Below are 15393 nucleotides of genomic sequence, written 5' to 3'. Positions count from 1 at the left end.
AATTCCTCTGGATGCATGAAGGTGCAAGTAAAAAATTTAAACTTCATGTTCAAAAAGAAAAGTATTAGCCTTAAAAACAAAACTCCCCAAATCTACGGACTAGGCTTCGAAGACACTGTCAGTAAAGACCATTTAAGAACTATGGCCTGGGGTAGATTAAACCCTCAGCTAAACAGGAAGCTGACCACAGTATATCCTGTTCCTAACATTACAAAACTCAGTTACAGAAATAATGAAAATATAGCCATGGCCCTAATTTGATTATCACACCAACTATCAAGGATTCCTTGAAGATTACAAAATTATATCCCCAAACTGCCCTTAATTTTTTTAATCCCAATTCCACACGAAGAATCAAAGGTAGAGAGCCAATAAAATGCTACTAGTGTTTCCCACAGAGGACCTTTAAATAAGTTGTAATTATGATACACATCATTGCCCTACCACAAATGCTCCTTCTTCCCAGCTAAAAGACAAACCCAACCCTCTAAGTGGTAAGTAATATTTTCAAGTACTTAGTTTTTATACTTACTTGGCATTTGGGTGATTACGCGCAATTTTCTTCAATTCAATTTCATTGTCACATGTCATGATATTTACTCCAACTTTTGCTGCATACTTTATCTGAGACACTTGCTTGCAAGGACTTATGTAAATAATGTTTTCTGGAGATACACCCAACTCTTGCACTAAAGCCATTTCATTCTGTGAAAATGAGGTTAAATTAAGAACACATAATGTCACAGTTCATATTCTGATAATGCTTCCTCTACTACTATTACCCCCACCCCTTTTAAAACCAGGGTCTTACTCTTTGTATTCCAGGCTCAAGTGCAGTGGCACAATCATAGCTCAATGCAGCCTCCATCTCTGGGGCTGCTCAAGTGATCCTGCTGCCTCAGCCTCCTAAAGTGCTACGAGTACAGGTGTGAGTAACTGTGCCTAGTCAAACCAGTATTTTTATTTAAAAACATAAATAAATAAAAAGTGAGATGAGAAATCTCACTATGTTGCCCAGGCTGGTCCTAAACTCCTGGCTCAAGCAACTCTTGCCTCAGCCTCTCAAAGTGGTGGGATTACAGGTGTTAGCCATTGCTCCTGGCCTAAACATTGTTAAAAAGAAGCACCAAAGAAATCTCAGACCTTAGATATGTGCTATAGTTTGGCCTAGAAGTAGCTCTAGCCTAAGAATGAGGAACAAATTAAAGTTTTCAATTATTAAAGATAAAACGTTTCAAAGGCTCATCACACTGAAAACTTCCCTTTCATTGGTGCACTTTAAAAGCTTGTAATTTTCTGGCCCGGGCGCGGTGGCTCACGCCTATAATCCCAGCACTTTGGGAGGCCAAGGCAGGTGGATCCTGAGGTCAGGAGATCGAGACATCCTGGCTAATACAGTGAAACCCCGTCTCTACTAAAAATACAAAAAATTAGCTGGGTGTGATGGCGGGCGCCTGTAGTCCCAGCTACCCAGGAGGCTGAGGCAGGAGAAGGGTGTGAACCCAGGAGACGGAGGTTGCAGTGAGCCGAGATCATGCCACTGCACTCCAGCCTGGGCGACAGAGCGAGACTCCATCTCAAAAAAATAAAAGAAAAGCAAAGCTTGTAATTTTCCAACATAGGGCTGCAGATTTAAACAATTATTTCAAAACTCCATCCAAAAATCTAGCTTCCTTGCATCTGTTCTCTAACCACTGTAACTACATTAAGTTAAATTATTAAATGGTTCAGTTTAGTTAAAAGATGAAAAATACTTACTTTACTGGAACAAGCAAATCCAGTTCCAAGAGCTGCCAAAATCTCAAGTACAGCTGGAGCAGAGTTGCACTTCACTGTGTAGAATGGCTTTATCTGAGCCACTACATTCTGCCATTGACTGTGTTTCTTCACAATCTTTCCAAGATCTCCCACAAAAAATGCATTTTTCCCTGTCTATCATGGTTATGAAAAAAAGACAAATATGAACAAAAAACCATTAAAAATCAAGTATCAAAATAGGAAGAACATCTTTCCTCCACAAATATATGGGCCAAGACATATATTTACATACAGTAGTACATTTAAAGCTTGTTAACTGATTAAGTAAACATTTAAAAAGACTGAATACATTTGTTCTTTCTTCCATTTATTTTGCTGTGCTGTATACATAAGCATATAAAATATTTTCCCCTTTGAGATAAAAAAAAAACTATTTTCAATTACAGTGACAAAAGTCAAAATGAAACTCCCTTGATTTTACTTTTTGGCAGTTGAAGAAAGGAAACCTATTTTCTCCCATGCTTCCCCCACTGTTTAAAATACTTTGGCAGCTCAGGATATAATTTCCTAATACAGTAAGAAGAAATGCTAAACAAAAGCTATATATCAACATTAAAAGTGCACCTTAAGATAACATGGTAAAATAAGAGACCATCTTCACTGGGAAACCTCTTATTTTATTACTTTTTTCAGAGTTGAGGTCTTGCTCTGTAGCAGACTGGACGGCAGTGGTGCAATCATAGCTTACTACAGCCTCCAACTCCTGGAGCTCAAGAGATCCTCCCATTAGGCCTCCCAAAGTGCTGGGATTACAGGTATGAGCCACCGTGCCCGACCAGGAAACCATTTTAAAAAAGACAAGGTTGTTAGTCTGCACATGGAGACGTCAAAATTAGATTTTAAAAGTACGTAAGTCTACCAAATATCAGATAAGCCTGAATAAGAATAATCTTCCTTAAAGTTGTGGCTATTCTAGAACTAGAAAGATGACTTATGCTTGTTGGACAGAACATATATTCCTCAATGTTAGATAGCAGGCAAAAAAATCTTATTTAGGACGTACAACATCCAAATACTGTTTGAGAATCCATGAAGACAATGTTACTGTTTTGACCTCTTTAATTCACAGTATTTGAAAATGTCCATTAGAATATAGTGCCCAACTGATATAAATGCAAAATGCACATTATATGCAGCAGAATTTTAACAGTTGTATTAAGTTATCCATCCTCCCAAGTTATGGAATCTATAGTATTCTGGAGACAAAAAGTTTATATTTAATTTGATTGGGAAAAAATAAGATATTTATGGGTACCACCAAGAGAAATGGGATGAAACAACAAGGTATTCAGCTTCCTTCCTTATCTTAGGCATGATGTGAGTCTAGAAAATTCTCAGTAGGCAACGAAACACAAATTTAGGGAGCAGGGAAGCCTTGTATTTAATGAATATTCAACAAAATTAAGCAGGCTTAGGCAAACAATAGGAAAATGAAAAGTGAGATAAGTTAGAAAGTCACTATAATGACATGTGCAAAGACGAATAGATAGTGGGAATGGAGGAGGAGATGAATACAAAGATGTGATGGAGGCAAGACCAAGGTTAAAAGCACAAACAACAGGTGGACTGAATGACTCAGAGAACACAGAAGTGTCACCCCAGAACCAGCAGAGAACAGGGTTGAGGACTAATCCTCATTGAATGCTACTAAATGTGGGGTAATTTAGATGTGGGATGAAAGGAATATTTCAAAGATTATATCTGACCCCCAAAAAATGTTGCAAAAAGAAGAATAAAGTTAAGTGATTAAGAACGATCATCAAAATTTGACTAGGAGCTAGTGGCAACTGACTGAAGGATGACTTGGCAGAAATTGGTTGACCAATATGACAAGTTTCATGACCAATATGTCAAGTTTTCAGCAGTTGAATGGCAGAGGAAGACAAAGCGATTTTTGCTAGGATGAAGGGAAGATGAACACGTCTGTAGACTTAAGGTCAAGAGAAGGAGAGAATTTTGGATATTCGATTACTGAACACCAGTAACATGAAAAACAATTCTCTAACAAGTTTGGTGGAATATAGGAAATTTTCTCCAATAAAGAAAGATTGTATCATTTAAGTCTAATATGAAAAAAAATTCAGTTCAACTCATCAGATCTCTTTCACACCATATAGCAGAGACTCAAAAGTTGAGGATGTTTTTATTTTTACCAAGTTTACCAGGCTGGGTGCAGTGGCTCACACCTATAATCCCAGCACTTTGAGAGGCCGAGGTGGGTGGATCACCTGAAGTCAGGAGTTTGAGACCAGACTGTCAACATGGTGAAACTCTGTCTCTACTACAAATATAAAAATCAGCTGGGCCTGGTGCTGGGCGCCTGTAATCCCAGCTACTTGGGAGGCTAAGGCAGGAGAATCGCTTGAACCAGGGAGGCCAAGGTTGCAGTGAGCTGAGATCGCACCACTGCGCTCCGGTCTGGGCAACAAGAGCGAAACTTCATCTCAAAGAGAAAAAAAAAAAAAAAAATCACCTTAAGTAGCAGTGAGTATATGATTCTGTAGAAGTTGACTCCTGGAGCAGTAGAGAGTAAGCATTCAGGAGAAATTATCAAATTCTCAATGAACATACACAACCAAGATTATCTGAAAGTAAATTAATATCCACTGAAGAATACAACTGAGACCAGGCGCGGTGGCTCACACTTGTAATCCCAACACTCTGGGAGGCCCAGGCAGGCAGATCACATGTTGGTCAGGCGTTCAAGACCAGCCTGGCCAACATGACGAAACCCCATCTACTAAAAATACAAAAACTGAGGCCGGGCGCAGTGGCTCATGCCTGTAATCCCAGCACTTTGGGAGGCCGAGGCGGGTGGATCACCTGAGGTCAGGAGTTCGAGACCAGCCTGTCCAACATGGTGAAACCCCATCTCTACTAAAAATACAAAAAATTAGCTGGGCATGGTGGCGGGCGCCTGTAATCCCAGCTACTCGGGAGGCCGAGGCTGGAGAATTGCTTGAACCTGGGAGGCCGAGGTTGCAGTGAGCTGAGATCGTGCCACTGCACTCCAGCCTGGGCTACAAAGGGAGACTCCATCAAAAAAAAAAAAAACTTAGCTGGGCATGGTGGCACACATCTGTAATCACAGCTACTCAGAAGGCTGAGGCATAAGGATCCTATATCAATTGCTTGAACCCAGGAGGCAGAAGTCACAGTGAGCCGAGATCATGCCACTCAACTCCAGCCTGGGCAACAGTGTAAGAATCCATCTCGCCGGGCGTCGGTGGCTCAAGCTGTAATTCCCAGCACTTGGGAGGAGCGAGACGGGCGGATCCACGAGTCAGGAGTGGGAGATCGAGACCATCCGTGGCTAACACGGTTGAACACCCGCGTCTCTACTAAGAAGAATACAAAAAAAAACTAGCGGGCGAGTGTTGACGCCTGTAGTCCCCAGCGTACCCGGGAGGGCTGAGGCGGAGAATGGCGTGAACGCCGGAGCGGAGCTTGCAGTGAGCTTGAGATCCGGCCACAGCTACTCCAGCCTGGGTGACAGAGCAAGACTCTGTCTCAAAAAAAAAAAAGAATCCATCTCAAACAAACAAGCAAAAAAAAAAAAAAAAAAAAAGAACTGAGGCCAGGCACGGTAGCTCGTGCCTATAATCCCAGCACTTTGGGAGGCTGAGGTAGGTAGATCACCTGAGGTCAGGAGTTCAAGACCAGCACGGCTGACACAGTGAAACCTCGTCTCTACTAAAATACAAAAATTAGCCAGGCGTGGTGGTGTGCGCCTGTAATTCTAGCTACTTCAGGAGGCTGAGGGAGGAGAAATGCTTGAGCCCAGGAGGCGAGGGCTGCACATGAGCCAAGATTGCACCACTGCACTCCAGTCTGGGTGACAGAGTGACACTCGTCTCCAAAAAAAAAGAAAAAAGAAAAAAAGAAAATTGAGAAAAATGAGTAAGAAGCCATGTACTGATTAGAAGGTTGGCTGGCATCACATCAACAGAATAAACAGAACATAACTGGGTGCCAGATGCTAAAAGGCATAGCAGGGTAGCAGGGAAAAGGGGGCATAGGGAGGATTTTTAAATAAGGTGGATGGGAAAAAAAAAATGGATCACTACTCAAAGGAAATGGGTGTGGGGGGTGAAGGTCAAGTTAAATCAGATAACATCTGAACCAAGTACTTTTAATCAGATTACCATCTTGGAAATTAAAAAGCATTCATGTTTCAGAGCTTGGAAAATGACAAACACTGTATTTGAGAAGTGGCACTTACCAGGGTATGTTCATAAACATAGTTATCAATAACATTTCCAAGGTTTGTTCCTTCATCCAAAAGGCCAACGGAGTAGTTTGCATCATCAATAAATCCTTTCATCTCAGCCGTATTCCACAAAGCCGAAAGTCATAAACCAGGAAAGACAAGAGACGGGCCACCAAGCCTATGTCTGGGTCCTTAGAATATGCAACAAACTGTCAAAATATAAGTTATATAAGTCTGTATTATTCCTATAGACATAATGTACGAGTCAATGAAAGTGTGCTAAGTGCCTAATTTAGTGAGGAATGTATGCAATCATTTTACAATTTCAGAAACATCAGATTATTAATTTCCTTTAACGCCTATTTAAAAAAGCAAATACATGAATTAAAATACATTTACCCAAAAAGGTCAATATAATTTGAAGAGGTAACTCACATACATACACAATATATTACAAGCCTATATGGTCCCCTTATTTACAGAGTTGAAGACCCAATCTGTATTATTATCTTGTTTTGTGCGCCTGTAACACACTTAATTTTACCCATTTTAAGAGTAAAGAAACCTAGTAAAGTAAGTATCTGCAGCCAAGAAATCAAAATACCAGTCTCAACTTCCAATATACTGTCAGCCACATAATAATACTGCCAGGTAATTGCAGATAAATGTCTTATAAATAAATAAAAGTCCTGGCCAGGCATGGTGGCCCAGCACTTTGGGAAATTTTTAATTTTCTTTAATTTCTTTAATTTCTTTGGGAAAATTTTAGTTTTCCCAGCACTTTGGGAGGCCCAGGCCGGTGGATTGCTTGAGCCTAGGAGTTTGAGACCAGCCTGGACAACATAGCAAGACTCCGTCTCTCCTAAAAAAAAAAAAAAAAAATTCCCAAGTAGGTGAAAGTAATAAAAATGGGTGAGGGTGGACGGTGGCTTGAGGGAACAATCTGAAGCTTTGATACAGACTGCCTAGGCCTTATCTCAAGCTAAAACAGTACTAGCTACATCAAGTTAGCAATGTTATGAGGTGAGTTGCTTTGGTGAAATCACTGGACTAGGAGTCAGAAGACCTGGTCCTGGTTGTATCATTTAGGAGAATCTACATCAATTTCTCTAAACCTCAGTTAACTATCTTAGTTATTTATTCAATAGGTTGTTTAAAAAAAAAATCATAAAGCATACAAATTAAAAACATCTGTTTCAGTGCTGGCTAGACTAGAGCTAGATTGTCAATTACCAGAAATGCAAAAACAACGTAATTAGAAACTACATTTGTAAGTTAGGTATCTGTACATCCTGAACCAGTTACTAAGAAATCTGATTTTTAAAATGGCTTTAGGCTAAATCCTACCCCTCTCCAATCAAATCAATAAAATAAACCTGCCCACTCCACCCGAGCACTCATTGTCCTGAGGCAGCACATACTGACATATAGGTTTATCTTCTTTGTTGAACTTCACTGGTCCTTAGGTTACTTTAGGAAATAACTTCAACATAAATGAGATAAAACAGGTCCACCAGACAGGATACTACTTAATATCTGGTACTAATTTCTGGCTGCCACATTAATAATGGCACTGACCAGCTGTCTTGTAGACTATTTTAAAACCTGCACAGCCTTTCCTGTGTCCTTGATTCCTCCCGCCACCCTCCCCAGTGCCCCAAACTAGAGTTCACCCTTGGGTGATGGCCACTCTCCTGAAAGTGTAATCCATTCCAATGGTTCTTAAAAGTGTCAGCATTTTGGCTTCACCAAAACAGTCCTTAATAAGCTGTATTAGTCAAATTTCATGAAATACAAATACTCAGTTTTAATTTTTAAAACACTAACAGCTTCATTTCCAAGAAGCTAACTACATTCAATGCAACTCATCAGATCTCTTTCATGCCATATAGCACAGACTGAAAAGTTGATGTTTTTATTTTACCAGGTTAACTGAGGCCTGTCTGAATAGACCTAATACTTATGCAGTGAAGTTAAATCACAGCCTGCACATTCTCTAAAGGTTGTTATAATAGGACTGCTGTAAATCTGTGCCCAGAAAATAGGGATTTTAGGCTAAGAATACATGTTTATTTTACGCAATTTAAAGCACCAATTTTGGGGGGATATTCAACTGAGTACTAAGAACAATTAAAAAATAAAGGTCACGGCCGGGCGCGGTGGCTCAAGCCTGTAATCCCAGCACTTTGGGAGGCCGAGACGGGTGGATCACGAGGTCAGGAGATCGAGACCATCCTGGCTAACACGGTGAAACCCCGTCTCTACTTAAAAAAAAGAAAAAATACAAAAACTAGCTGGGCGAGGTGGTGGGCGCCTGTAGTCCCAGCTCCTCGGGAGGCTGAGGCAGGAGAATGGCGTAAACCCGGGAGGTGGAGCTTGCAGTGAGCTGAGATCCGGCCACTGCACTCCAGTCCGGGCGACAGAGTGAGACTCCGCCTCAAAAAATAAAAAATAAAAAATAAAAAAATAAAAAAATAAATAAAGGTCACTCATTTAAAAAGATCAATACAAGAAAATAAGGTAAAACTTCCTGTTAAGTTTAGCATCACTAACCTTTTGGCATAGCAGCCAGTTTTCATTTATCCTACTATTAATAAATGAAAAAATACGTAATCAAGACTTTTGGCCTAAATAAAATACTTTGAAATGAAAATACATAAATAAATAAATAGTGTCCTCACTTTATGTCAACAGCTTCTTGCAAACTGCATCTTTTAAGTAAAAGCAGTAAAACGAAACCATTTTTTTCTTACCATTATAATGAAATGTTATTTGAGGGCTTGCTGTACGTCTTTTTACTTAAATTCGCAGTTTCCAAGATCCTACTGATGATGTTCAGTGAGGACTTAATTGTATCTCAGTTGCTAAGTCTCTGATCATAGTCTAATACATACGTAGTATTTAGTATTTACTTGAAAACCTTTGGTTATTGATTATAGACCACAACACGCAACTGCTGCCAAATACAGAAGGCCTAGCTTTTAAGTCAGGATAAGATAAACCTCGATTTCCTACAACCATAGTATTCTTAGGAAGGGTAATTTTCCTTTAACAGTCAGGATCCTCAGTACTTATAAAAACATCAGGTCCACTGGATAAAGTCTTACTCACTGACTCCCTACATTCTTCAGAGCTTCTGCTAGAGTAGTATGATGATATGGATAAAGATATTTTTTCCCAAATATTTTCAAACCATGCAATTTCATAGGTTCAACTCTGACTGCCTGCTAAGCTAGCTTAAAGCTAACAGTAAACATGTTTATAGCAGTCTCCCAGCCTAAGTATTTCATCTATTCAATATTAATTCTCCTAACACTTAAAACCACGATGACGGTATTATCTCCATTTATATACTGAGGAATGGAATAATTAAGTAGGTTAGCTCTAGAGCTACTAATGATCAAACAATGTCAAAACATTTAAAACAATATGAAAACCCTGCTTCCCCAACACCCCATCTCTATAAAACACAGGACTTCTTTTTTTGGGGAAATCCAACACAGTTCTCTGTCTCTTTAAAAGAACTTTAACATATCCACATAATCAACTAACCCCTTTCAGACATATAAACACCCATACTTGTTGAAAAATGCTAAGTTTATTCACACTGGTATAAAAACATTATCACGCCTCCTCGTAGCCTTTCTTCACATGATGTCCCTTTTGCAGCAAATCCCCAACTCCACCCCAGGCAACCACTGACCAACTTCTTGTCACTATAAATCAGACTTTTATAGAAGCTAAATAATTTTAAACATCAACTGAAGGCTAAACCAAAACAGCTGACATATAGTGGCATTATCAATATAAATAAAAATAGTGAAAAACATGACCTCCTCTAAAGGAAAGATAAAATGTTTGTGGAGTTCGCTATTCATCTTTGAAATGGAACTGTCACTTCAGAAGTAACAGCAGAGTTGTTAACCAAGTCCCAGCTGAGTGACAAAGTCATTCTGTTGGAAAAACGAAATAAAATTCATTTGCTATACTGGCAGTACTTGACAAAATGAATTAAGGATCACCTGAATCCACATACGCAGTACATTAACATTTGTTTTCTTTCGTTACACAGAGAACTACAATAAAGTAGTTGATTGAACCCAGTACTTTGGGAAGCTGAGGCAGGATTTTGTGAGGCCAGAAGTTTGAGATCAGCCTGAGCAACATAGGGGAGACCTCATCTCTTAAAAACAAACAAACAAACAAAAAAACCCAATAAAGCTCTAATGGAGGTTTATTTTCCTTGATGCTCTCTTGAAGGCTTTGAGATTGCTGTAAATTCCTAGCCCAGAGTAGGTACTCAGAAACAAATGGACAAAAGACTTCACAACAAAGAGTGAGGAGTTCTTAAACTTAGGGGTGGTGGTAATGAACCCCTGGAAGTGTATTGAAAAAGTAAGTACATTTTCCTTTTTTTTTTTTTTTTTTGAGAAAAGGTCTCACTCTTGTCACCCAGACTGGAGTGCAGTGGCATGATCAAAGCTCACTGAAGCCTCAACCACTCAGGCGATCCTCCTACCGCAGCCTTCAATCCCACCTCCACTCAGTCAGTCCCTGTAGCTGGGACTACAGAACATGCCACCATGTCCAGCTAATTTTTTTTATTTTTTGTAGAGAACTCTTTGTTCATAGTGTCTCATTATGTTGCCCCAGACTGGTCTAAAGCTCCTGGTCTCAAGCAATCCTCCCTCCGTAGTCTCCCTAAGTGTTGTAATTACTGGCTTGAGCCACTCTGTCCAGCTCTTTCACATTCTTAAAAGAAGCCCATAACTTTGATATGCAAGCAATCCAGATATATAGTCATGCGTTGCATATGCATAACGTTTTTGACAAGGACAGATCAAATACATGAAGGTGGTCTCATAATACCACATTTTTACTATACCTTTTCTGTGTTTAGATACACAGATACTTACCACTGTGTTAAACTGTCAACAGTATCCAGTACCAATACACAGGATGGTAGCCTAGGAGCAGTAAGCTACACCATACAGCTTGGGTGTGTCGTAGGCTGTACTATCTAGGTTTCTATACGTACACTATGATGTTCAAACAACTTATGAAATGTCACCTAAAGACACATTTCTCAGAATGTATCTCTGTCATTAAGCTACCCATGCCTGTGAATGCAAAGCTCAACTATCAGCTACTGTTAAAGACCAAAAGGCCAAAAAAAAGCCAGTTCCTCAAAAGAATTTGTAAAACACAAACACCTCCAGCAACAAGTTTTCTTTTTTTGTTTGTCCTCTTTATGGTGAATGGGGTCTTACTACATTGGCCAGGCTAGTCTCTAATTCTTGGGCTCAAGCTATCCTCCCGTCTCTGCCTCTCTTAAGTGCTGATATTACCAGTGTGAGCCACTATGACTAGTCAAATTTTCTAATACATCTCGAGGCAACAAAGTCTTTGTTCAAATGAAATGCCACTTGGAAACCCAATATTTCCAGCTGAAAAGGGATAAGCAGGTGGGTAAGGTAGGCTGCTTAAGTCTTCCCTATGTTGTGCCCCAATCTCACTGAAAGTCCTAAAAAAGCAGCTCAAATCATACCTCTGGGATCACTGCTTGCAGTTTTCTTAATACATTAGCAAAAATAGTTTACAGTTCCATTGTTACAAAAAGAAAGGTTTATGTTCTTACATTTATACCTTACTGAAAGCACTAAGAAATATTCTGCCAAAACATTTTCAGGAGGTATTAAAGTTAATTGGTGACAATGTTAAACCAAAAATCTTAGACACTGCATGTTCTAGGGAGCAAGCATGAAAATAAGTGTGCATGTGTTGGGGGTGAGCAATTTATACCTTATGCCAGGTTCACTAAGTTAATCTACCTCAAAACACCACAGGGGGCTGGGAGCAGAGTAATCCCAACACTTTGGGAGGCCAAGGCAGGCAGATCACGAGGTCCAGAGATCGAGACCATCCTGGCCAACATGGTGAAACCCATCTCTACTAAAAATATAAAAATTAGCTAGGCATGGTGGCACACACCTGTAGTCCCAGCTACTCGGGAGGATAAGGCAGGAGAATCGCTTGAACCCAGGAGGTGGAGGTTACAGTGAGCCGAGATTGTGCCAAGGCACTCCAGCCTAGCGACAGAGAGAGACTCCTTCTCAAAACAAAACAAAACACCCCACAGGGACTCTTTCCAGGATGTCTCCATACTCTCCACCAAGAATGCAGACTCAAACCAAGGTGATACATCAAAGATCTCCCTGCAGTTCTGAGTGGAAATAATTCTCAAAAGAAACTGTACCACTTCTTCTGGCTTACATATCAGAAACAGGACTGATATTATCAATAGACACTAGAAAGTATTCTCTACTCACAAGCACTTTTAAGCTATTTTCAACCACCTTATTAACATAAGGTTGAGAAAGCTCAGGTTATTTTACACTAATACAGTAGCGTATAACCATAATACTACTTTTATTAATAATTTCCTCTTAGACTCATAACTGAGAAGAAAAAATATGTAACATTCCTTATTCACACCTTCATATTGGTGTTTTCTGTTAATACATTTTTCCATGAAGAGCTGCCAAAAGAAACAAAAGGCTCCAAAGAACCACACTGCTCCCTGGAGCCTTTCATGAGGCCGCTGAGTCCTCATGTTCATCGACAGGGTAGCTCCAAGAGTAGCGGCTGCAGCAGCTGGGCACTTGCCTTGTTACACACCTGCTACAAAGGCTTCTACAGTTGATTGTACTTCAGAAGAAACTGATACATCTCTCAAATAATCACAAGATAATTCTGGCAGCAACAGCCCACTTGACACCAAGCTGGATGAATATGAGTCTTGGATTTCTGAAGTGAAGACCTCCCTGGAAGTAGAACAGGGAGAGCTGAAAGGTTGAGAATACTGTTTCAGAGATACCTAAGCAGGAAACCCAACCTTAATACATCAACCATTTTCTAAAAGGATTTTACTCATTAAAATGAGAAAAGATATTCTGAAATTTATACTATTACTGTTACTCTGAAGATGTCTAAGTGCATTTCTACTTTTATTTTTACATAGGCATTTGATGATTTAGCACCCAGCTCACAGCTTTAAAAATATACAATGTTGCTTAAGTCCCCTCTGCATTCTACCTACAACAAAAAATGTTACTTACCACATAGAATACCTTTAAAAGTAATTGACCAGAAGAGCACTAGAAGCTTCTAAAGAATGACTCTGGTACTATAGATGTGAGACCTCGAGTAGGTCTGAATCACTACAAAAGAATTCCAGGAAGCTACATACTGAAACTGGTAGGAAATCCTATAAACTGAGGGATCATAAGATCAGGTAAACTTCTGCCACCCTGGACCCCAAAATAAGTGATAGACAATAATAGCCTACATTGAGTACTCAGGATAAATCAGGACAAGGCTTGCTTCAATAAGAAAGCCAGTAATCACAATGCATACCCCTAAAAATTATTTTTCAGGTGATGAGGTTGAAAAAAACCGAGTAACCCTAGAGAAAGAAAACTAAAGGTGACAAATAAAGAATTCTTTTAAAAGAGAGGAACAAGAATGAACTGGAAATAATCAAGGGGGCAAAAAATCCTAAAGGTTATAAGCCCAACAGGCTAAGTTTGAAGTGCCTGTATAAAGACTGCCCAATGAACTGCCTCACCATAAATATTAAAAAGTAGCTTAATGAGAAAACGAAATACACAATTCTCACAGCAATATTATTTTTGCTTGTGGAATTAACACAATTAGACTCCCTTAAAAATGATGTCTTGACTATTCAATGTGAAGACTAAATTTGTTTTTCTGGAGAAAATGTGTGTTTACTAAAGTGTGTGTGTACCTGCACACGAGTGAAGTATTTACAACCCTTTGGGCAACTAAGATGTGATAACATTAAAGATGACTATTACAATACGACATGAAGTACACAATCATTTAATTTCAAGTTTTCTAGCTTTCCTGATTACAATTAAGCATAGGAAATAATCCTTTAAAGAGACACACTATTTTGGTAACCTTAAGGCAGAGCTCATTGCCGGCCTGTCCCCTACTCACCAAAGGAAAACATACAGAATACATGTGCAATACTGTAATTGTAACCAAGACCAAGTTAAGCAGGTTATTAAGAAATAAGATGCTGGCTGGGCATGGTGTCTCATGCCCATAATCCCAGCACTTACGGAGGCTGAGGCGGGTGGATCATGAGGTCAGGAGTTCGAGACCAGCCTGGCCAAGATGGTGAAACCCCATCTGTACTAAAAATACAAAAATTACAAATAATTTTTGTATTTTGTAATTATTACAGGCGCAGTGGTGGGCACCTGTAATCCCTGATTCACCTGAGGCAGGAGAATCGCTTGAACCAGGGAGGCAGAGGTTGCAGTGAGCCAAGATTACACCACCACACTCTAGCCTGGATGACAGAGCAAGACTGTCTCAAAAAAAAAGAAGAAAAGCAAGAAATAAGATGCAATACTTCAGAGGCCCCTGTATATCTCCCCCAAGTGGTGGTGGGTACATCTCCCTTAGAATTTGTTTAGACCTTCTCTAACCATCATTCCTTTGTTACTTAATAGTTTTATTCTTCTATGCGACCCTAAAACAGTGTTGGGCAGTATGCTACTTTACATTCTGGTACTAGAGTCCTTATTCCACTGACTGGCAGTTTAAGTAGCACTGATCCAGGGACTACAGTCTATACCTGGGACTGGAACTGCTAAATTGTTAGTGGCAAACAGCTTTCAAGTCTTTTGCTCATTTTCTTGTTTTTGTCTTTTATTTATCGGAAGCAGCTCTTCATGAATTAAGGATAGCAAACCTCTCATTAGGAGGATTATTTTGAGGAGGACTGTTTTGTCGGAATTTCCATGTTGAACCTACCAGGATAACCCCATCCTACCTTTGGTCATGCCAAATATAACATGTTCATGCTGAACCTACATGCGCTAAGAAGATACCAAACTTGTTTGGGAGATCTTTGCAAACTGGGCATCAGAGGATCCATGCAGTAAAGAGCAAGAAGCAGATAAAAAGTGATCTGAAGTCAACATAAAGCTCATACTGCCAACCACAGTGGCTAACACCTGTAATCTCAGCACTTTGGGAGGCCGAGGAGGGCAGATCACCTGAGGTCAGGAGTTCGAGACCAGCCTGACCAACATGGAGAAACCTCGTCTCTACTAAAAATACAAAATTAGCTGGGCATGGTGGTGTGCGCCTGTAATCCCAGCTACTCACAAGGCTGAGGCGGGAGAATCGATGGAACCCGGGAGGTGGAGGTTGCAGTGCGCTGAAATTGCGCCACTGCACTCTAGCCTGGGCAACAAGAGCGAAACTCCATCTCAAAAAAGAAAGAAAAAACTGGTCTACGTTGCTTTCCAATCTTTTGACCTTCCTAA

At 39.9% G+C, this 15393-nt stretch overlaps 1 protein-coding gene across 3 annotated transcripts in view; it reads right to left on the bottom strand.

Moving 5' to 3' along the window:
• Window positions 1–15393, bottom strand: part of AZIN1 (antizyme inhibitor 1) — a 47227-nt gene that overhangs the window by 18374 nt on the left and 13460 nt on the right. For 2 of the 3 annotated variants that reach the window (XM_017859453.1, XM_017859455.1), the window contains exons 3-5: window positions 6041–6237; window positions 1759–1932; window positions 533–705 (exon numbers count right to left, since the gene is read on the bottom strand). In XM_017859453.1, the coding sequence (XP_017714942.1) occupies window positions 533–705; window positions 1759–1932; window positions 6041–6142 (449 nt within the window). In that variant the 5' untranslated portion in view covers window positions 6143–6237. Of the gene's footprint in view, window positions 1–532; window positions 706–1758; window positions 1933–6040; window positions 6238–12706; window positions 12853–15393 lie in introns of all 3 variants that reach the window. The other variant, XM_017859454.1, reaches the window with a different exon arrangement.

Source organism: Rhinopithecus bieti, unplaced genomic scaffold, assembly GCF_001698545.2.
Source record: "Rhinopithecus bieti isolate Rb0 unplaced genomic scaffold, ASM169854v2 scaffold_47952, whole genome shotgun sequence".
NCBI lineage: Eukaryota > Metazoa > Chordata > Mammalia > Primates > Cercopithecidae > Rhinopithecus > Rhinopithecus bieti.
Note: the sequence above shows the minus strand (reverse complement) of the source record. Positions and strands in the feature narration are given on the sequence as shown.